At 39.3% G+C, this 25,093-nt stretch overlaps 1 protein-coding gene across 1 annotated transcript in view; it reads left to right on the top strand.

The window, feature by feature from the left end:
* Positions 1-3,602: 3,602 nt before the first annotated feature.
* The window catches only part of LOC117296334 (mannosyl-oligosaccharide 1,2-alpha-mannosidase IA-like), a 30,375-nt gene continuing 8,884 nt past the window's right edge, over positions 3,603-25,093 (top strand). The window contains exons 1-4 of the mRNA XM_033779200.1: positions 3,603-4,332; positions 10,131-10,346; positions 15,251-15,331; positions 21,734-21,828. Of these exons, the coding sequence (XP_033635091.1) occupies positions 3,646-4,332; positions 10,131-10,346; positions 15,251-15,331; positions 21,734-21,828 (1,079 nt within the window). The 5' untranslated portion in view covers positions 3,603-3,645. The remainder of the gene's footprint in view (positions 4,333-10,130; positions 10,347-15,250; positions 15,332-21,733; positions 21,829-25,093) is intronic.

The raw sequence follows: 25,093 nt of genomic DNA, 5'->3' as shown, positions 1-25,093 counted from the left end.
CTTTAAAAAGCACTGGGGTGGATTTCACAAAGAGTTAAGACTAGTCTTATCTCGAGTTAGGACGAGTTACTCGTCCTAATTTAAGAATAGCCATACGTTTTTCATATCTCTAGTTATAATATAGGACTAATCCTAACTCTTTGTGAAATCGACCCCTGGACACTTTTGCTAACTAGTTAAAACAAATACATACGAAGTGTGGACCCGAGAATAAAAAGGGTCCACAAAATGTATAGGGTTGTAATACTATGTGGACTTACACACGTCCATACATTGTTCTGTGCTTTTGTTTACAGTGTTAAACAATTATTTATTTATTTACTTAAAGGCAGTGGACAATATTGGTAATTACTCAAAATAATTATTAACATAAAACCTTACTTGGTAACGAGTAATGGGGAGAGGTTGATAGAAAGAAGTAATTTTCATCGAATTTGATTTCGATACCTCAGATTTAGAACTTTAGGTCTCGAAATCAAGCATCTGAAAGCGCACAAGTCCGTGTGACAAGGGTGTTTTTTCTTTCATTATTATCTCTCAGCTTTGAGGACCGATTGAGCTCAAATTTTCACAGGTTTGTTATTGTATGCATAATATGTTGAGATACAGCAAGTGAGAAGACTGGTCTTTGACAATTACCAATAGTGTCCAGTGTCTTTAATTTAATTTTTAATGTAGACATAATCACAATGAATACAAGTTGGACATCATGGCTGTCCAGGTTATACAAAAGTATAAAAACTGTCATCAAGAGATGTGTACAACCAGACCCCTGCCAACGATAAAAATATAATATAAAAAGGAGATAGCACTCAAACGCTATTTAAATCACTCAGGCAGAAAACATTAAAACAGAAGCAAATCCAGATTAAAATGTGATTTTTTTTTCCGGAAGACGGTACAGTACAAAGGAATGTCCACAAAGTGACTGGAACGCAGAGATGTGCAGGGTCACAGTGGGGTGTTTGTGGCAATGACCTTATCAACAGGTTACTGTTGAATTTGGAATGAATTCCACTTAACTGAAGCAATTAGTTTTGGACGTTCAGTAAATAAACGGATTTCCCAACGGGGAGAAGTGGTCAATATTATTATAAAAGTGCAGTTGATTTAACCTTATCCGTTGCTTCTTGGCAGAATTAATACGGTATCAAAAAATGCATGAGTCTCTAAAGTCAAAGACTTACACGTAATTGTAGGACACGATTGGAAGAAATCCAGGCAATGATTGCTTAGTTTGTAAAATTCCGCTCTCAGTGCCACATACTATAACCACTCACCGTGGGAAATGAGGACCACTCCCCAGAGTCTGTATCAATCCGGCCAAAACAAAATGAAATTAAAATTGCATTAATTTTCAAGATCATCTCACAACTTGCGGAAACTCTTTACACTAGAACGCTCCCTAAAGGCCGACTTTTGAATAGATGAATCAGGAGAGAATTAATGAAGTTCCAATTATTATTAATCCGTCTTGACTTAGTACACTGGAGTGGGTATACTATAAGCGCGATCTATACATCATCCCCGAGCGAATACGCATAGTCAATGCAACACTTGCCACAAGGGCGAGGTACTATCGAAAACAGGTCCCAGTATCGCTCCCTGGCATGCCTGGGGGAACGGGTATTGTAATGGAAATAAGGATGGCTTAACGCGGTACGCATAAGCGACAGGTGGAAATACCCGGTATTGCTATTTTTAAAAAGATTAATCTTTTCAGGCTGTCGGCTTCTGTATCAATTATTTTTTTCGAGGTTATGTTGAACTTCAAAATGTGACAGAACTGTGTCAAAAACAAAAATGGTGTGTGTATGTAGGAGTGGGGGCAGTACTTGAATTATTTAATTCAATGCTCACACACAATGGGAGTGTTTAATAGTAAAGGAAGATGCAGAAGAAGTCGAAGATCGAAAACAGCCAATGAGTGTTTTTGACTTCTCTTTATAGACCGTGTGAACTTTGTCTGTACATTCTTTGAGTATTCTGGCAGGCACAATACTGCACAGGTCATTTTTATGGGAAAGTTGACATTTTTGTGTTTTAATTTTCCCCAAATCAAAGAACTATGAAAGTAAAAGCTGGACAAGTTTTGAGATGTGCCCCCTTTCATCATATCAAAAGTTGATAAGAATTAGACAGTGCAATCTCCATAAAATATAATTTTATGTTTTCTTGCATTAGGCTGTGTACAAATCGTACGAGTCAGGAACTCCAGGCTCTGTGGCTCTTTTGTAAATATGATGTCAAAGGTCACATCGTCTATAAGACTGTTTATGAAGTAAATTTTTCTGCTGCTATTACAGGATTCGAACTGCCCTCCGGTCGCCGGGCACGCTCTGCGGCCTATGTCTAGCAGTTTATAGTCGCTGCCCGTCTGGAGAAAGTGGGTGCGAATCCAACTTGGGAAGAAATACATCGATCAGTAAGGTTTACCATGCAGCGTACGTTGAATGGGATCAGTTCGTTATTCAAAACATACACGTTCTAAAAATGAACTTGAGTGGCAAGTCTATTATTATTCAGGGCCACTGTGGCAGTGGAATATCCCCCACCCCCTAAGGGGAACTGTGTACAAGCGTCTTCTGATAGCGCCCTCTCTTGTTACCTCTTGATCCTGCCCATAAAATTACTTCCCATTGGGGCAAAATCTCCGGGGGACACTTTTCCCTGTGACACGGGTGTTGCAGGAGATTCTGTGACCCCCCCCCCCCACACCCCCTCCCATACGGCAAACCTCTTCTTGGTGATAGCGCCCTCTTTTCGAATAATCTTCCTCGGCGAATTTTGACTAAATGTTACCATTATTATGGGACAACATTCATTACATCGCCTCCAAATTTCAAGTCTGGACTACATTATTTTTACACGATTTACCTTTACAGTCTGTAATCTAATTGTCCATTTAACACAGAAAATGTTTTTTTTTTACACTCATGCCAGATTATCTTACAAAACAAAATCAGTTAAATAACATGAAAGGGGCTCTGAAAAGAAGGGGCTTGATTCAGAGAAAACGGCAAAATACAACTTGGCCAGATAATTGGTGCACCCTCTCGGGTTTTGACCCACCCGAAATGTTACCCTAGAAACGCTGGGTGTGTGTTCGTCTGTTTGTTTGTTTGTTTGCTTGTTTGTTTGTTTGTTTGTTTGTTTGTTTGTTTGTTTGTTTGTTTGTTTGTTTGTTTGTTTGTTTGTTTGTTTTTGGTTGATTGTCCACCTTTCTTCTTCCTTTCCATCTTCTTTTACAATGACGGTCGGCAACGCCCATTCCTCAAAAAGATGCTCCCGGAATTCGGAAAAGGGTTTCTTGCGGATAAAGTAAAACACCCCCTCTACTGACTAACGACTTTACTCATTATTAATTCCCAAAAGAGGGCGCACTACTTCCTGATTTGTACATTGAACTTACAGTTGAACGTGTAGATGAATGTTTAAAGTATAAGCATGCAAACATTTAACAGCGTCTGTGTGACGACTTAGAACAAGTCAAATAGGTCTTTGAACAGTAAAAGTCCACCAATTTACAACAACAACAAATATTTACGGTTGTATTCCAACGTTTGACTGTTAACACCAACTACATGTTCCTAGCTGTTTTTCATTAAATGTTAAGCACTAGTTGGCAGCGTCAAAACCACCAACATGGCCGGGCGATCGCAGCCGGCTTTACCCCTTTCTCAGAGGTATGTAAACGGAGTTCCTGTCTCCGAAAGTCGTTTTAATTTACGGACTTCAGAAAAGTATTTTGTTTATTTGATAGTTTTAGTGTTTATAAGCCTTTGTTATATCGCCTTATTCTTGTTACCTGAACTCCGAACTCGCACAACGTACGTGGATGCACCGGAGAAAATTTTTCAGCACGATGTTGATTTACCGGAGGGCAACAACGTTGTTGGTCACCATCCGCTGGACAAAAGGGAAGATGACATCCACGGCTTGCAGGACAAAAAGAAATTTAATTTACAGGTGGAATTAGATGAAACTTTAGCGAAAGCAAAAAATGCCTTAGTTGTAGGAATTCAAGACATTGGGAAGCTCAAGGCTCCAATTGCGGGGGATGGCGGGAAAGATACGGGTAAAAAAACTGCAGAAGAAACGGCGAAAGAAACTGCTGTGGATGGACACCACGACAAAGACAAGGATATAAAAGGTGAAGTCGATGCGGATAAACAAAAGTTCTTGGACAAACAGAAAGAGGAGGAAGATAAACTAAAGCAAGAGAAGAAACAGGCGGACATCTTGAAGGTCAACGCCGATGGAGGTCTTGAGTTGCCTGATGGTGAACCAGACGATGAGCTCAGTAAAGAACGAAGAAATGCTGTAAAAGAGGTTAGTATGAACAACAGTTTTCTAGAATTGTGTTTTCTTTCTTTTGTCAGTATGACGACTTCGTCTATGCTATTATAATAAGGTCCTACTAAAAGCCGACAACAAGCCGACAATGCCGACAACAAGTCCAGAGTGCCGACAACATGCCGACAACAAGTTTCAAATACCTTAAAAACAGCAAATAAGCCAAAGATATATTAGAACTATGTGCGCTTCATAATGTTTGCTGAAATGGAATGGAAAAACTTCAAGAAAAGTGTAGATTTGTAACTAGAAAAAAACTTGACATTCACGGAAAGCGGTCGGACGCCATCTTGGCTTAAAAAACGTGTTTGAACCAGTCCATTATAATACGGCTAGATTTAGCGCTTACCAACAATAGAGGGTGGGCGTCATGTGAAGATCTTTGAACACTGCAGTGTGCACGTAATTGAAGGTCTTTACATGACGCCTGCCCTCTATTGCTAACCCCCCATCATAATGGACTGGTCCAAACACGGTTTTTAAGCCAAGATGGCGTCCGACCGCTTTCCGTGCCAGTTAAATTTTGTTCTGGTAACAAATTCACACTTTTCATGAAGTTTTTCCATTATATTTCTGATTATATTACAAAGCACACATACATGTAGTTCTAACTTTGGTTTATTTGCTGTTTTTAATTAAAGGAATATGTTGCCTTGGATCGGTTGAGTTGGTCTTTGAGAAGCGTTTGTAACCGTTTGCTATAAACACTGGCTGGTAGTTTTGTGAAGGTGCACTTTGTTCACATTCAGTGATTTGGGCTTGCTGATTTCTCAGTGCTTGCAATTTAACGCCCTGTTATTGTAAAAAGTTGGCCTTCAAGTTGAAGTTCACATCTGTGTCGGTCTAGACTGCAAGCTGTTAGGTTCCAAATCCAGTTTTTAATTCCGTCAGAATACATTAAGTACAATCCATCGGGCGCTCTCAGGCCAAGTTTGTATGTTTTCACAACAGACGCGGCTGTAGACTGTTCTTTTTTAATTGTTTTTATTTATTATTTTTTATCAATATTGCTTCTTTTTGTTGTGAACAAAGAGACCAATAAATAAGTCCCAAGGACCACAAGACAAAGGTCAGTGATTTTAGTAAACTCAAGACAGGACAAGTCCAATGGTCTAGTTTTTTTTTTCAATTTCAACATCTTTGTCTCAAAAGAATGATGTTCAAATATTGAGTTTGGAGTCTCACAAACCAAAAATCCTTCAATTCTCCTTATTCTCACTCATACATGTAAATCATGTAAATCTTCTCATAGTGTTACTTCAAATAAAACAGTTTAAAGCCATCGGACACTCTCGGTAAACAGTATTGTCCAAAGGCCCACACTTCGTATATTACAACTTGTATATAAAATAACAAACCTGTGAAAATTTAGGCTCAATCGGTCATCGGAGTCGGAATAACGGAAAAACCCCACCCTTGTTTCCGCACGTTTCGCCGTGTCATGACATTTGTTTAAAATGAATTTGTAATTCTCGATATCGAGAATTGATATTGTTTTGACGTTTTCTCAAAAAGTAAAGTCTTTCACCATTACCTTCTGTAAACCCTTTAAGTTTTTTGTAAATCTGTGAACTTTCAAATTTTGTCTGCACAGAAAGTGTGCAACGGCTTTAACTGTTTTCTAGTCTCTCCTCTTTTTTTTTTATCTGTTCTTGTAAATAAAACTCCAGTGCAGTAGTAAAGATTCTGAGCTCAAGTCCTGGGGTCTTGTGGACCCCCCCCCCCCCAATTCAAGCACTGCAATGTACAATATGCCATCTTGACAGTTGGTGACCGATTTTGTACTCCAAGAACTTGTGCTGGCTGATTGGTTGTCCTGCCCCCCCCCCCCCTATGACAACCACTCTAGGATCCATTTGTAGCATGTGAGGTGAATGGTGTGGTTAAACAGGGCTTTTCACACAAGAGCAATTTAGCAAGGGTCACCTGCTAAATTGTAGCATGGTTGTAAAATTCTACAAAATGTACCTCGTGTGAAAGGACAACAATCTGTTCTACTGCCATGACTGCCTAAGTTCTCAATGCAAAATCTTGTCAAACATTGCTACATGTTACAAACATGCAGAAATTAAGAAAGGGTCCCTAGTTACATGTAAATTGCTGTCGGTTGAATAGCACTTAAAAGACATTTAACATTGTCTCTGAGCATCCCTTGTGTGTACGGCAGACTGTGTGTAAATAAAGCTGAGTGCTCAGGCAACACCTGACATAATGTACTGGCAGGTCATGGTTACACGTTGTTAGGTGATTTTGTACACTGTAGTGTTCAAGGAGAAATTGCCACTCCTTATTAAATTCACAACAAAGTTCATACATATACATGTACATGTAATAGCTGTTAAATTTGCATAGGGGATATTCTTTTCGGTTTTACCCTTGAATACAACGATGTGTGTTAGCAAACTCATCACCTTCCTGAGCACGGTGACAAAAAAAAATAACAGGCATATTACTCGGATGGAGCTCGACCCCACGACCCTTGTGATTCTAGAGCAGCGTCATACAATTACAATCAGGCCTGTCAACCCCAGGCCTGATGATACTTCCTGGAGGGCAACAAAGGCGATGGCCTCCATGCCACGGCTGACCATTGCCTTGCTGCCCTTGATGCTAGTAGAAGTTTACAAGTTCTTTATACTATAGTGCCCTTTACATACGTTCCATGGAGAAAATGCCTTGGTGCCCAAGTTGCCCTTTCGGAATCAAAGCATACTGGCCTGCAACCCTTCGTTTATTAATTAACCCTTTTTAATAGAGACCATAGTTGCCACAGTGCTACATATTACCCTTTTTCCGGATATATACACATTTTTTTGTAGGACAATTATTGTAATGGATGGTTGGATCTTGAACAAAAATTTACTATAATTGGCTTATAAATTGTATACTTGCGGGTACAAACTGCTTTTGAGGGAGTGTTGTCCCCTTAATTGAAAAGAGCCGGTTTGGTGATTTAAATTCGTCTTGAAAGGCAAGTTTTATAGGCCTATTGAAAATAAAAGACACGCAAGGCTAGTGGTCATTGCCTTAGCATACACACGTCCTTTAATTAAGGTTTTGTAACGCTCACTCGTGTAAAGCAATGTGCTAATAAACAAGGTATCAGGAAGTGAGCCATGCAAACTGGATGAAGTGGATTATGAGTGAAGTGCTCAAAGGCAAATACTAAAATTGTAAACATTATAATCCAATCCATTGACAGTCTCATTCACTGCATTTATCGATGCATTTTGGTTTTGACAGCAAATCAAGTCATCATGTACAGTAATAATAATCCACAGTGTGTACAGTATACACGATTTGATGTAATATTTCCTTTTATGTGACTGTGGCTGTCTGCGGCTGTGGCTAGATCACAACACGTGTAATACAATACAAGTCTTACACTCCGTTCAGCATCTTGTACAAAATAACTTATCTGGCTGCCTTGGGATCCCACACCTGTACAAATTGTTAATTGCTTGGACGTGTGAAGGAAACTAATAGATGCAGTTTTGCCCCAATCGCTAGACTGGAAGTCTACGCGTGTCTGCACTTGAATTTTGTATTGTATTATAAAGACACTGGACACTATTGGTAACTGCCTAAAACCATTCTTCTCACTTGGTGTATACTCACCATACACATTTAACACAATAAACCTGTGAAAATTTGAGCTCAACTGGCGTTGGAGTTGCGAGATAATAATGAAAGAAAAAACACCCTTGTCACACGGAGTTGTGTGCTTTCTGATGCTTGATTTTGAGACCTCAAAATCTAATTCTGAGGTTTCAAAGTCAAATTCGAGGAAAATTACTTCTTTCTTGAAAATACATAATTTCAGAGGGAGTCTGTTTCTCACAATGCTTATAAATACTATCAACAGCTTTCCATTGCTCACTACCAAGTAAGGTTTTATGCTAATAATTATTTTGAGATATAGTTACCTACCAGTAGTGTCCACTGCCTTTAAGTTGAGGTTGGTTCTGTTTGGGAGGTTAATTTTGAAGTGGTTAGACATTCCTTTTATAAAATTTACAATATGAAGTTATTGAAGGTAACTTCAACCACTATAAAATGAAATTATGAAACATGAAATTATTGCATCTGGAAAGCATTTTAAAGAACAATGGTTTAGGTACCACTATCATTGACTAGCCAGGGGGGCCAGATTATATCCGATCATTCAATAGTCCATCAGCTTTTCACTGTATGTCATGGTTCCCTGTCGAACTCACTGCGGCACTTAAAATCTGTCAAAGCAAATATGAATCATTAGTACATGTATGTCACATGCTCAAAAACGCACTCACTGGGGTCATAAAAGGCCCTCACTGGGGTCAAAAAGCGCCCTCACTTGGGTCAAAGAAAGCAAATGATTGGATCATACAATGTAGTTGTTCTTTGTGCGTGAAGACGTTGCGCGTCAGTGTAGCGTTTTGCGTTAGGCAAGGGGCCTAATACATACTACAATGTAGCAGTGGGAGCTCAACAAACTTTCAAGCCACTCAGGCTAGTTGGTACGGAATTTTGTATTGCCATTTGGTCTGCACAGGGTTTGTCCTGCAACCTTGTACAATGTGTTTACAAAGTATAATCGTGGTGGACCTCCGTGGTATAATTAGCTCTTCATTGATTCGTTGCACAAAATAAATGTCATTGTCTGGCTGCTCTCTTCTACTGGCTACTTAGGTAGTCGGATTGGTCCAATGTAAGTGTGTAAACACTGCATTGGTAATGTAGTGGTAAAATTGTTACAGTGTATATCACATGTAATGTGCACGATACACTTTAAAGACACCAACTGCAGACCTGGGCCCAATTTCAGGGCTCTGCTTACCGCCGAATTCTGCGCTTACGATCACGATTCCCCGCTTATGTGCAAGCGCCAAATTTCTGCGCTAGCCTTGTAAGCGTATAATGCTTAGTAAAGTGGAGTACGCACGCGCAGAAGCCCAAATTCGTAGCTAACCTGTGAAATGCGCTTGCGGTAAGCACAGAATTCCCTGCTTCCGTAAGCGCCAATTCCGTGCTTACGGTAAGCAGAGCCATGAAATTGGGCCCCGATACTTCACAGAGGCAACAAAGCCACCTCGGGGTCATTGCCTTGGTGCCCTTGAAACGCTCCAGTAGAAATGTCCTCATAGCGTGCCCTTTACCAATGAGAAAATGCCTTGGTGCCCTTGCCCTTTCAACATTGAAGCATGTACGTAATGTGTAGATGCCTGCAACTATTGAGTAACTCTTTGCAGATCTTGAGTTCGACAAAATCGGGCACTTTTTATTGTCAATGTCACAGTAATTGTTAATTGTTATTCATAAATGACATTGAGATTTAATGCTTCATAGTGGTTTTCAGACTGTTGTTCATAAAATGGACACGAAAAATTGTACTTTTGACTGTGGCTGTGCAACGTAGATTAATAATGGCTAAACACATGTTCTGACACATAATGTATGTTTTGATGACATCCGTTCCGACACCCCTCATTGTTCAGATATTCAACACCCTTAGTGTGTTTTCCTTTCCTTAACCGTAACCCTAACTCTTGCCTACAAATCAGGAGCCTCGGTTTATCGGATCATAGGGTTGTCGGATATAGGGATGTCAAAACATAGAGCAGTCACCCCATTGAATTTCCAAAATGGTGCAGCCAAGATTTTCAATCAATGATGACCTGCAGCAGATTTGGGTCAATACTCCGTGCTTTTCAAGTGTGTTTTCTCTCAAGACAAGCTCTACATTAATTTTGATTATTTTTTTTAATATTATCTTTCCCCCCTGTCCCCTATAGATGATGCTCCATGCATGGAATGGTTACGAGAAATACGCCTGGGGTGCCAATGAGCTCAAGCCCATCTCCCACGTCGGTCACTCAGCCAGTATCTTCGGCCGCTCTTCCGTCGGTGCTACCATCATCGATGGAATGGACACGCTGTACATCATGGGCCTCAAAGATCAATTCATGAAGGCCAGAACCTATGTGGCACACGACTTCCACTTTAGTGCTGTGAGTAGATCTATACGCCAATTAGAATAATTATGAATGCGGGCTTTGTACTGTACATGATCACGCAGTAGCTGTGGAAACAAGTAAACATGTCTGCTGTGCTTGAAATTTTACAAAATGTACAACCCCAGGCCAGTTTGTTTGTTTATACAAGTTTGTTTTGATGATCTTTCCTTCGAGGGAACTCGGCAAACTCCCACAAGGGGGTATAAACACCAAGCTGGCAACAGCCAATCTCTCTCATACGTACATGTACAAACATTGTTTTAATGTCTATGATTATGAATTGCACAAATCAAGAAATTGTGATTCAGGAGCTAGACGACAATACTTAAATTCTAGTCATTGTGAAATCAGCGGTTACATGTAGCTTGGGGGAATCAAACCCACAACTTTGTGATTGCAAGTCCTGTCAAAGTCTAATCACTGGACCATGATGATTTTAGCTTCAGAACCCTGGTAAAGCCAACAGCTCTCGCAATCTACGATTGTTTTTCTTCTGCCAATGGGCTTTCCCCCTGCACCTGTGCACCCCACACTTCAGGGTATGGCCAACAAGCATTCCTAGTCTGTTCACCTGGGCCCAGTTTGATAGAGCTGCTAACCACAACAAATTTGCTTAGCATGAAGTTTCTTCCTTGGTAAAAACAAGACTACATGTACCAACCAAATTTTCATTTGTTGCATATTGCTTGTTACTGGTATTCAGCTGTTGTTTTGCTCTGACCTGAAAATCACCTGGAAATTTGGTTGGTAATCCTGTTTTTATCAAATATTAATGCTGAGCAAATTGTTGTGCTTAGCAGCTCTATGAAATTTAGCCCAGGCCTTATGGAACCAATCTTCATCCAGCATGCATCCTCTCGTGAATCCTTCGAAGAGCATGATAAAAACTCTGCTTATTATTCTAAAAGTTTGTAAAACAAAGTTTGCTCAACCATCCCTTTAACCAGTTATATTTCTTAACTGACTGACCGAAGCACAAAGCAGATGGAAACCACTTATTGTACATCATGTACGTAGGAGCTCATGAGGGATACTTTTGCAGAATGTACACAAATGACAAAATGAGAACAAATTTCTGTTCCAACTTTTTCGCTCACTTTTATAGAAGGATCTTAACATTTCTTGTCGAGTAAAATATTTAAGACACAAGCCCTGTGGTTTTATGGAATTTCTCACCAACTTTGAGCCCTCACGTACATGTACACACGAGAACAGGCCTAAAATACTCTCTTGTTGTAAGGTCAAGGGCAAAGGGTCAGTTTTGATGATGTACCTAATTGACAGGCAAGTCAAGCTTTAAACTACTGGACCAATGTGTTGTACATTGTACCAGTGCAGGTACAGGGGCATGTAATGTAGAATCTATGAAGGTGATTGGAAATATCAGGTCTGACATTGCCCTAATACAATGTGGAGGGCGTAGACACTCTCAACTACATCGACAGGATCAATAGAGATTTGGAGTCTGAAATTCAGGACCTTCCAAACAGGGATGAACACCTGTGGCGTGACGTTGTGAACAGAATCTCGACAGCGACCGCTAAATGATGGTAATGGTGTGGGGCCCTATGCGTAATGCCCAGTTCATACTTCCGGCGAATGCGAAGCGAATTTTCGGTACTTTTCGTCGGGAATGTATCGTGGGAGTTGAGCACCAGTCAACTGAATGCAAAGTACTCGTTGCAAATTTGTGACGTGATAATTCGTATCGCATTCGCAATTCGCAGCTGTACGTATAATACATCTAGTATAAACCGGGTTTGACACGCGAAGATACCAATATCTATTGTACAGTTAACTACATGTATATGATTAGGTGTATTACTTCTTGGCCACAACACACTGACTCACCAAATTGACACTATTATGACCTGGTTTCATTCATCAACCTAAAACCACAGACGACTCTCTGCCTGTGGCCACGTGTTTATTTAAAAAAAAAAAAGGTTCATGGTTACATCTGTTAAAATGCAAACTGTTTCCTTTTAATCTTCACGGCTGTACACTAATGTATTTTGCTCATTTATACACTTTCGGTAAACAGTATTGTCCAAGTCCCACACTTCGTGTATCACAACTTACAATATAAAATAACAAACCTGTGAAAATTTAGGTTCAATCGGTCATCGGAGTCGGGAGAAAAAAAACGGGAAAACCCATTCTTGTTTCCGCATGTTTCGCAGTGTCATGACATGTGTTTAAAATAAATCCGTAATTCTCGCTAACAAAAATTTATATTGTTTTAATGTTTTCTCAAAAAGTAAAGCATTTTATGGAACAATATTTCAGAGAAGTCTTTCACCATTACCTTCTGTAAACCCTATAAATTATTTGTAAATCTGTGAACTTTTTTTTTTTTCCTGTACCGAAAGTGTATAATGGCTTTAAACCTTCAAGGAAATACAAATGTATGCGATGCATTTTAAATGTGTATTGTGTGTTACGTTTTCAAACCTGTATTTATTTTAAAGGAGAATGTGAAATTATGAGCTCTTGCCTACATCATGGAGGAAGAAAATAGCTTCCTCCATGCCTACAAGAAGTACTTGAAGGTGTATGTATTTATTGCGCACTTGCGCATGCTCCAAAGATCTGACACAGGGCATGCGTGCGCCACGCAGTAAAGGCTGGATTAGAGATCATGATTCCATGTACGTGATGTATAGCCCAGGCCTACTATTGTCATGACAACAGCTCTCCTTTAAAACAGTGTTCAAGTAAAAAATCTTTAAACCTCTTTTTTTTTCAATATTCTCCCTCGTTCCTACACCTACTGGCATTTGCATTTACTGAAGGGCCAAGGCCAAACTTTAATTTCGCAAGGAGAGTGCGAAAAGCAAGTCTGGGCTGTAATTTCAAGGAAATCTCTACTGTAGGCCTGAAGTGCTGACAGGTTCATTGAAAATCTGTTTCACATACATTAAACAAAATATTCCAAATAGAATATTGGACTGCAGGAACACTAGACTGCTGGACTTTCCTGTACAGTAATGTTGATGCCGCAGTGGAATTTTATTTTATTTTATTATTATTTATTTTTTATATATGCAAGTCGCCAGACACACAAGGCCTGAAGGCCACTTCAAGGTGTGGGCTATAATTATTTTATTCCAGAGGCCGTTGCCACCTACTCCTAGGGCTGAAACAGGGTTTACTCCCTTTACAGTCCATATGGGTGTAGGCTTGGGTATCATCAATCCGAAGCCTGGCTGGCAGAGCAGAAAGCACTACCTCCTCAACTTTACGAACTGCTCAAATAAATTGTTTAAACTATGACTATAGACCTCTATCATGGTGCAGCCATCTTGACTGTCCCCAATTGATATCAATGTAACCAAACCGAGGCTGGAAGAACAAAATAGTCTGGTTCCCATTTGCAAAATGATTATTAGCATTCATTTGTGCTGTTTGATACAAGGAACACGACCAAGATGGTGACAACGTGATATAGGTCTATTGGACTCTGGCCAATAATCTACAGTAGTTCTTTCAAGCCCTGGGTATTTTACCGGCCTGATGGATCAAGTAACGGAAACTGACTTGACGTGTTTGTTTGATTTTCATAGAAATGTTCATAATTATATCAATTAGTTTCTCTTTCTGAAATTCGAGGAAAAATAACAAAATGCAGATTTGTTCATGACAAACACATCTGTACAAAATGACAGGGAGCTGTCTTATTTTATGTGTACATGTAGCTGGACACAGACGCTGGAACTTGCTACATTGTACCCTGAAACATTTTTTGTTTATTATTACAAAATAACAAGTAGCTGTGTTCATCAATTCAAATCGGGCCTAAAAAGCTTCCTTCATAATGCATTGTTAATGATATACATGTACAGCCATTTTAAAAATATGCTGAATATACATTGTACTATCTAAGTTTGTTATTTTGTACAGTACATGTATCTCATTTGGTAGAGCACCGGCATGTTAATTTGAGTTTGTTAGTTCAAATCCTGCTCTAGTCAATGTATGCTCAACCCAAAATTTTGTAAACATTTTCCAGTCAGTTTTTTTTCTTCTAGAGTGTCCCATCCCCCTAAGGTTATCCCTCTTCCACCCCTCCCAAGTTGTTTCCTAAATTTGGGTGTGATCCCTGGATATTTCAACAGTTTAAATAGTCAGATGGTTTCTGAATGGAATGGAACCCTGAACAAAGATAAATTGACAAAACAGGGAGATCGCAACGAACGGGCTAGATAAAGTAGCTCAGATGGTAGAGCGCCTGCACATTAATCCAGAGGTTGTTTGTTCGAATTCTGGTCTAGGCATGTTGTCTTTGTTCAACCCCAAAGTATTTATTTTATTTGGGGAGATCGCCAACAAAGGGCTAGATAGCCCAGTTAGTAGAGCGCCAGCACATTAATCCAGTTGATTGTTCAAATGCTCTACAGTAATTTTGTCTTTGTTCAACCCCAAAGTATTATATTTTATTTGGGGAGATCGCAAACAAAGGGCTAGATACAGTAGCTCAGTCAGTAGAGCGACAGCACATTAATCCAGTAGGTTGATTGTTCGAATCCAGCTCTAGTAAATTTATCTTTGTTCAACCCCAAAATATTTTATTTTATTATATTTTACGAGTTTGTTGTCCATGCCAAAGACTTAATCCAAATGACTGAGTCTTGTTTTTTTAGTATTGTGTTTTTAATTTGATTGTTTTCTTGTAATTTTAAGTCTTTGCAATTTGTATATTGTGTATCTCTTTGTAACTTGACTGCAACTCAGCCTTTGTCTGCGGTGGTCTTTGTTTTTAGTCAACCATTTCAAACCAAATCAAATATTTTTGTTTGTGTTTTTAGGGTCAGGAGACATCTTTCATTCAATGTGTTCTAAACTTGTGTCATTCTGAGCTTTTCTAATTGCTTTCCCTTTCATTGTTTTTTTTCCAGGCAAGTGACCTGTCTGTATTTGAGGTTAACATCAGGTTTGTGGGTGGATTGCTGTCTGCGTTTGCTCTGACCAGTGATGAGGTTAAGTATTAACACACTTCTTGAACTATTTATTTTGAACTCTTTCGTTACTTAAAGGAACACGTTGCCTTGGATCGAGGTAAAAAGAAAATCACGCATTTTCGAGTGCTACTTGTATGGATCATTATATACTACTTGTTCATAATTATTTTGAGTAATTAGGCCTACCAATAGTGTCCACTGCCTTTTTAGACACTGGACACGTTTGGTAAATGTCAAATACCAGTCTTCTCACTTGGTGTATCTCAACATATGCATCAAATAACAAATCTGTGAAAAGTTGAGTTAAATTGGTCGTCAAAGTTGCAAGACAATAATGAAAGAAAAAACACCCCTGTCAAACGAAGTTGTGTGCTTTCAGATACTTGGTTTTGTGACCTCAAAATCGAATTCTGAGGTCTCGAAATTCGTGTATGTCCTTTAAAGGGAGCCGTTTCTCACAATGTTTTATACTACCAACCTCTCCCCATTACTCGTTACCAAGTAAGGTTTTATGCTGATAGTTATTTTGAGTAATTACTAATAGTATCCACTGCCTTAAAGCTGCTTGAAGTGTTACCAATATTTGAAAATTGCAAACGATATGCATAAATTGTCGGCGGATACACACACACAAAAACAAATCAAATTGATGAAAGAAGAAATACACACAACAACATAAAATAAAACCATTTAGGCCTAAATGTAGATATATTTTTTTTTAAATTAAACGCTCCCAAAAGTGCAGTGCTATTAAAATTCAAATTGCAAAACATGCCGTTACAATATTCATATTTACATTGATGACTTCATTAGGATAATTCACATTGTATAAAAAGTTACTTATAAATAGGAATTTTAAAGTCAATACCGATATGGATTGTCAGACTCCCATTGTTAACTGCAAAAATCAATAGGCATTTGCCCAGCCACTCTAGCCAACGTTTCACAGTTGAGTAGCCATAGCATCTGTGTGTGCTCACCTGTTGTGTGTTTACAGTGTTAATTTATGCATTCACTGCATGTAATGACAGCCTGGGATTGATTTCGGCTAGCAATTTTGCATAGTAGTAAGAAATTTAGACGGAACTTAAATTGTGCACACAGTATGCTGATATTGAATAGCAACTCTTAATTTTCTCGATTCTTGAATAGCAATTGAATTTTTTTTTGAAGCATTTAGCTCTGCTATACAAGAGAACTCGTTCACTGAGGAAACTAAATTTGAAAATTTGGAAATTTTCAAAGAGCACCGCAGCAAAAGCACAGGGCACCACTGCAGTTGCCGTGGGTTAATTCAAGGCATGTTAAAGTACAACATTAAACTCTGGTTATATACGACAATTAAGACTGCTGGAGCTGGACAAATTACCAGGAACATTTATTTAAAGGCACTGGACACTATTGGTAATTTTCAAAGACCAGTTTCCTCACTTGGTGTATCTCAACATTATATGCATAAAATAACAAACCTGTGAAAATTTGAGCTCAATAGGTCGTTCAAGTTGCAAGATAATAATTAAAGAAAACACACCCTTGTCACACAAAGCTGTGTGCTTTCAGATGCTTGATTTCGAGACTTCAAAATCTAATTCTGAGGTCTCGAAATCAAATTTGTGGAAAATTACTTCTTTCTTGAAAACTACATTACTTCAGAGGGAGCCGTTTCTCACAATGTATTATACTATCAACAGCTCCCCATTACTCGTTACCAAGTAAGGTTTTATGCTAATAACTATTTACCAATAGTGTCCACTGCCTTTAAGAGGACAGTAAAAAAGAACAAAGCAGAAATGACATTTTCGACTTCAGAATGTACTCTTTATAATAAAGGAACGTCTTTACATGACACTCAGTGTTCTTGATAACGAGGGTTCACTACAATTTCAATACCGTTCAATCGAGGTAGACAAATATACTAGAAATAGTCAACTATTGCAAGGAAATGAGGGCCAGCTGCCAGCCAGCCTGTCATCCTTGAAATGAGGTCGTACTATCTGCAGCAACTCAAATATCATTATAATATTGATAACACTGTCCTTCATGGCACCACAAATATTGTCATAAAACCGGCCAATTTACATCCGCTCGTTTGCATCAGATTGCACCTGAGCTCACTCATCTGGGTGGCCAAAAATTTGCTTCAAAGTTCAGATTGAAATAAGAAATATCATTGTTACTTGTGATGGTTCCCTAAGAAAGCTTTACAAGAAGTTAGGAGGATTAAAGGCAGCAGACACTTTTGGTAATTACTCAAAATAATTATTAGCATAAAAACTTACTTGGTAACAAGCAATGGAGAGCTGTTGATAGTGTTGTGGCGAGTTTCCCGCGAGACTAATTCGAGTTCGGGAGTCCAGGGAGAAGTCCAACCGCTTGGCCGAAAATTCCCCTTATCCCGAATCCAAATCGTACCTCAGACCCGGGGAATACTACGAGCAGTCTCGGGCTAAGGATGCAAGCTCGTTTGGGTGGAAATCTACTGCCCGATCGGTTACTGTTTGTCTGTTGCACTCTGGGGGCAGGGTTGGATTTATCTACTTGGGGTTTGGGAGAACATAAATGAGGGGACTCTGACACACAGCTCTATGTGTAAGAACTCTTTAATTGCCTCCTGGGCATCTCACTTTCTCCAATCCTTTCACAAACCTTTCACAATTCCTTTAACAAATCTTTCTTCCCGAGTGCACTCCTCGGAGGACCGATCCAGTATGCACCAGTAAATTTAGTAGCCTAAATGCACGCGCTACGAGCCGATGGTTTTGCTTTGTCTCATTCGAGTTTCCAAAATTAGCTGGACTACTCAACTGATAATGAACAACCACTCGTCAACCCCGAAGAGGTCACTTTGAGCGCCGATCTCTGTAATAAACGCTGGGCAATCCAAGTTCTCTTGTCGTCTGTGAACTACCAGCTGCCACCCCCCCCCCCCCCCCCCCCCCCCCCCCCGGCCTCCCCCTACACCCCCATCACTTTTGAGTGACTGGCCAGCAGGACAACTTCATGTATGGACATTTCATTAGGTTCATAAATGTAATTGTTGTGGTATTTTATGGTCTATTAATTCTTCCTGTGCCTATAAACCACCTGGTTAATGGCCTGACTAATGTCCATATCCATATCAGCAAGTAAATACACCTTCAAGGCCAGGAACATGTGATGACCATAAGCGCTTCACAGTTGAAGTAATTGCCATTCATCTTAATTTTAGTAACCGATGTACGCATACAATGTACATGTATTATGCACAAACATACATGTACCTGGAAACTGCCAGTTTTCTTGTCTTCAGAGCAAGGTCGGCCATTTTATAGAGTCAAACTTTAGACTCCACAAAATGGCCAACCGTGTTTGTTCGCAACGTAAAAGGAAAACCGTGCAATTTCGAGGCATGTTTGTGTGGATCATTACATGTATATTCTACTTTTAACATGGAAATTAGCTATCTAACCAATGCATTTCATAACAAATGGTTCCAAACGATTTTCAAAGACCAACTCGCCCGATTCAAGTCAACGTGTTCCTTTAATGTGTAAAATGGAAGTGCAAAAGGAATTATGTACTTGAATGCTTTACAGCGTCGGATTTCCTCAAAATTGGAAAGCTGGGAAAAGAAAAAAACGAATGACGTTTGTCGCAACTAGATAACACCTTCAAATTTCTCTCTTTTGATCCGTGCGTTTGCATGGACACTCTCTACTGTGTTAAAGACACTTGAGAGCTCAATTGGTCCTCGAACTTGCGAGATAATAATGAAAGAAAAAACACCCTTGTCACACGAAGTTGTGTGCTTTCAGATGCTTGATTTCAAGACCTCAAAATCTAAATCTGAGGTCTCGAAATCAAATTCGTGGAAAAATTACTTCTTTCTTGAAAACTTCTTATGCTTAAACTATTTTGAGTAAGGTTCCAATAGTGTCCAGTGCCTTTACAGTCTGGATGACGAGTGCCCAAGTGAGGAGAAAATGCCAAAGAATTTTCCTCCAAGGCGAAAATTGAATTCTGGTGTCGGGCAATTCCCCTGTTTTCACTGATGCACGTCACACATTATTGACGTTCATATCAGATACATGGTGACAGCAGGACAGATGCTTTGCAGGCAGCGGAAGCAATTGCCTTCTTGCCCCCTGGTTATTGTCTTGTTGCCCTTGAGATGTTTTTTTAAAACCAAAGCAGGGCTCACCCTATGAAAGTTCAGAAAGAATCGTGTTATAAATGCAATTTTCAGTGTATACATAGGCCTTTTTCATTTCATAGTCATTTTCTGATTTTTTTCCCGTCTGAAAAATCAGCAAAATTGTGATTTTAAATAGCCTGAAAAGTTGTAAACCTACACATGTACACCATGTTATAGGTGAGCCCTTAAATACTTAATAAAATGTTTCTTCTTTTTTCCAATCGCCAAATTATTCTACCTGAAAAAAAAACAGACCTGGGCAGCAGCCCTTGATTTTTGTTTTTGAAAGGGCACCTCTATTAGAAAAATGTAAATTTGCATCTATTGGAACCTTGCAAAGGGCACCACAGCAAAAGAACTGGGCATTGTGGCAATATGGCCTTTTGCGAGTTAGGCCGTGTCCGAAACGGCGACTTCGGCTACAGCTACGGCTAGATCGCGCGCGTCTGCCTATTCTTCAACACTGGTAGACTCGCTGATCTAGACGTAGCTGTAGCCGAAGTCGTCGTTTCGGACACGGCCTTAGATTTGTTAAATGTCTGGTACAATGACTTGCTTAGTCACAATGTAAAGCTTGCATTTGAATTCCTCAGACTGTACTAGACAGTTGTCAATTTGTTCGGGGCAAGCTTTTGTATTATAGCAACCTCCAGATGAGGAAACCCTAGTACCACTGTGCCATACACATCCATTCAAAATGGTGTAATATTGGTGTTCACCGTCTCTTAAAGACACTGGACACTATTGGTAATCGTCAAATACCAGTCTTCTCACTTGGTGTATCTCAGCATATATGCATAAAATAACAACCCTGTGAAAATTTGGGCTCGATTGGTCGTCGGAGTTGCGAGATAACTATGAAAGAAAAAACACCCTTGTTACACGAAGTTGTGTGCTTTCAGATGCTTGATTTCGAGACATCAAATTCTAAATCTGAGGTCTCTAAATCAAATTCGTGGAAAATTACTTCTTTCTCTAAAACTATGTCACTTCAGAGGGAGCCGTTTCTCACAATGTTTTATACTATCAACCTCTCCCCATTACTTGTTACCAAGTGAGGTTTTATGCTAATAATTATTTTGAGTAATAACCAATAGTGTCCACTGCCTTTAAACTACATACATGTACATGTACACAAAAGCTTGCCCCTTACATAGCAACTGTCTCGAAAGTCTCAAGAATTCAAATTTAAGTGATACCTTGTGATCAAGCACGTCATTGTACCAGACAATATTCAAATCCAACACGCAAATGGCTTATTGCTGTCGGTGCCGTGGGTTATTTTGGAGGCCTGCGACAGTGTCCACTAATTTATTCCTGCTGGTCTAAATCTGATGGTCGATGAAAGTGATGCGCTCTCTCTCTCTCGTTGATCGGAGCATCTTGTTGCAATCTTGACATCACTATCCCACAATCTTCAGCGGGCGGTTTCTTACATAGCGACAGTGATTCGGAGATAACATTTCCGACAGGCTACACCTTCTATATTCTCATGTGGCTTTTGTGCTGGCGCAGAAGTGCCTTCTCGGTACCGTCTCTCGTGTGCTTTGAGAATGAGATAATAAGGCTAGATTTCCTCCAGCATTGAATTTGTCAAATTTGTGTTCTCTAAAGTGTCTAAGTGGATGCAGTATGAAGGTGGCATTCCGCTCACCTTTTAAAGGGAGAGTACATTTGTGCACCCTTGGTAATTTCTCAGAAAACTTACTTTTTTTCAGTAAAGACCACTTGGAGTGTTGATAGTTTAAAACTCTGAAGTAACATACTTTGTATGTAGGTTTTGAGGAAGAGGTAGTTTAAAGGGAAGGTGTATGTTCTGTTATTACTCTTAAAATTAATGGCAATACAAATTTAATCGATAACAAGCGATGGAGAGCTGTTGACAGTATAATACATTGTGAGAGACAGCTCCCACTGACAGAGGTTTTTGAGAAAGAGGTAATTTCTTATTCAAATACTAAAAGGCTTCAGGCCTGAAGTCTCAAAAAAAGAAAAAATTGTAGGCATCTGAAAGTACACAAAGTTGTTTTATTTCGTTATTCTCTTGCAACTTCTATGACCAATTGAGTGCAAATTTTCACAGCTTTGTTATTTTATGCATATATATACATGTATGTTGGGATACACCAAGTGAGAAAAACTGGTATTTGACAATTACCAATCGTGTCCAGTGCCTTTAAGACCTCACATGAATCAATATGCCTTTCTTGTTTGAAAAACTAATGTCTTATATATTCTCTTTTCAGATCTTCAAGACGAAGGCAAAAGAAATAGCGGATAAGCTTCTTCCTGCGTTCAACTCCCCCAGCGGTATACCTTATGGACTTATCAATCTCAAGACGTACGTATTCCTTGTGTGCATTCAATACTAAAGTGTATTTAGACAGAAAACAGAGTTGTGTTTTTTCGTACTTTAAAGACAGTGGACACTATTGGTAATTGTCAAAGACCAGTCTTCTCACTTGGTGTATCTCAACATATGCATGAGATAACAAATCAGTGAAAATTTTAGCTCAATTGGTCGTCAAAGTTGCGAGATAATAATGAAAGAAAAAACACCCTTATCACACAAAGTTGTGTGCTTTTAGATGCTTGATTTCGAGAGCTCAAGTTCGAAACTTGAGGTCTCAAAATCAAATTCGTGGAAAATTACTTCTTTCTCGAAAACTCTGCCAGTTCAGAGGGAGCTGTTTATACTATCAACCCCTATGTTTTATACTATCAACCTCTCCCCATTACTCGTTACCAAATGAGGTTTTATGCCGATAATTATTTTGAGTAATTACCAATAGTGTCCATGCCTTTAAAGAAGGACTCTGTTTGGCCTCCTTTTTTAAGCCCTGGCATGCCTTGTCTTGAAACGTTTTTCCAAAACCAGAATCAAAACTATAACATAAACAAACTATCAGCTGAGGGGCTGATTTCACAAAGAGTTAAGATAAATCTTAACCATGTTAACTGCAAGTCAATCGTAATTGCTAAGTGTGATGTCATTACATGTAACACAGTGAGTAGTAACATGAGTCAATTGAAATACACTAGACTGTGGTCAGACTGGTTCAGTGGCAAGTTTACTGGCCCAGCATTGCCCAGCATTAATATTACTGGCCTCTGGTCTGTGGTCCAGTATGAGTCCTGGATTCAAGACACCCATCCAAAATTTGGAAACAAAATCAGATGTTTTCAACATTGACTACTTTTTTTTTTTTTTTTTTTTTTTTTTTTGGGGGGGGGGGTGGTCTTTATCTTATCTTTCACAATAATACTATGGAAGCAGGTTTTCCTATAGTATTACCAGTGCATTTTTGTTACCCATGCTTAATTAATCATTGGTACATGTACAGTACAATGTACATCTGCATTACGTATGTATGCTCCATGATAAACAACAAAACCTGGTCCTACATTGTGTATACAATTTAACCCTCTTATCGACGCCATGAGGTGTAAACACTTCGGTAAAAGAGTGCAGCAGAAAAAATAAACTGTCCTCATAAATTGAGTATCTGGAGTAAACAAAAAAGATATTATTTTAACAATCTTAGGGCAGATGGGCGGAACGTGGTGGACTAGTATGTATTTTCACAGACATGAAATTGTCATATTCCAGATTTATATATCAAGAGAAGAGATGCTATTTTGCCTAAGGTTTGTTTGTGGCTCATCTATTGGACATACATGAATTAAAGGAACACGTTGCCTTGGATCGGTCGAGTTGGTCTTTGAAAAGCGTTCTGTAACCGTCTGTTATAAAATCGATATGGTTAGAAAGATGTTGTAAAAGTAGAATACAATGATCTACAGTGTACACAAATATGCCTCGAAATTGTGTGGTTTTTGTTTCAACTCGTTGACAAACACGGTCGGCCATTAATGGGAGTCAAAAATTTTACTCCCATATATGGCGGACCGTGTTAGTTCGGGACATAAAATTTTGAGTGATACTTGTGTGGATCATTATATTCTACTTTTAAAACATATTTCTAACCAGATGCATTCCATAACAAACGGTTTCAAACGCTTTTCATAAACCAACTCGTCCGATCCAAGGCAACGTGTTCCTTTAATAACCATCATTCTCACTTAAAGGGACTGTGTCAGCTACTGTAGTGCAGCAGCTTCCCTTAGTACTTTTAAAGCATTTTGAGAATCATTTCATTTCAAAGTGGTAATGTGGTTATGGGAAAAATATACTGTACTCAGTTGTTATCCCCCAAAATAGGAAAATGAGATCAGATCGTGTATTTTATTTCCTAACTACATTGTATTCTTCCTGCTTGGACATATGTATGACGATATCTCAAAAAATGCTACCACTTCTTTTAAATGAAATTTGCGCAGGTTAGTTTTATTGTAATGTTCATCAACATTTATGAGTGCAAAGGATTAAAACATTTGAACGGTTTCAAAAACCATTCAAGGTACGTTCCTTTAAACGCTGGTCTGGTGGCCAAATACTAATTAAAGCATCTGAGGACCAGCCTCTAAGAGGTCAAGCTAGTTATTTCAATATTGAAAAAAAAACAACATCCCTACATGTATGATTAGTGAAAAAGCTAATGGACATGATCGTTTAAAGGCAGTGGACACTATTGGTAATTACTCAAAATAATTATTAGCATAAAACATTTCTTGGTGAAGAGTAATGGGGAGAGGTTGATGGTATAAAACACTGTGAGAAACGGCTCCCTCTGAAGTGCCATAGTGTTCGAGAAAGAAGTAGTTTTCCACGAATTTGATTTTGAGACCTCAGATTTAGAACTTGAGGTCTTGAAATCAACCATCTAAACGCACACAACTTCGTGTGACAAGGGTGTTTTTTTCCCATTATTATCTCTCAAGTTCGATGACCGATTGAGCTCAAATTTTCACAGGTTTGTTATTTTATGCATATGTTGAGTCTAGTCTAGTGTGAAGGCTAGTCTTTGACAATTACCAATAGTGTCCACTGCCTTTAAAAATGGTACTCTCGTCACCCTCCCCTTGGTGACTGCAACTGTGAAGGCCTGATACTTCACCGGAGGCAATGAAGGCGATTGCCTCCATGCCCCCTGGTCATTGCCTTGGTGCCCTTGAAATGCAGTAGAAATTTAAAATTTCCTCATAGGGTGCCCTTTACCATGGGAGAACGTGGCTTGGTGCCCTTGCCCTTTCAAAAACGAAGCACACAGGCCTGACATGTGAAAAAGCTGCTGGACCAGTGTAAAAAACCTGGTCGACCAGTAAAACGACAAGCTAATTTGTCCTGCTGGCCAGTCACTGACATAGTTACAGGCCAATCCTAACAACCCCTCTGAAACACAGTCCTACACATTGAATCCCATCGTCCTTGTCACCACTACCCTTCCCTTGCAGCCATCTCCCAATGCTCTCATAAATTTATCTTGAACTGAATTACTGTCTCTTCATTTAAGACATGCAACTTATCAATTACTATACCCCTTCCACCTCAACGCCCCACTACCCCCACCTCCCCCCCCCCATTCCCTCCCTTCCCAAACCTCTTTATTGGCTAACCATCACGAAGGCACGAATATAAATATTCGCAACGAAAATAATCACACATGAGGTGACAACGTTCTAACCAATAGATATAAAACGGCGCT

Source organism: Asterias rubens, chromosome 11 (assembly GCF_902459465.1).
Source record: "Asterias rubens chromosome 11, eAstRub1.3, whole genome shotgun sequence".
In the NCBI taxonomy this organism is placed as follows: Eukaryota; Metazoa; Echinodermata; class Asteroidea; order Forcipulatida; family Asteriidae; genus Asterias; species Asterias rubens.
This window is presented reverse-complemented; position numbering and strand designations above follow the sequence as displayed.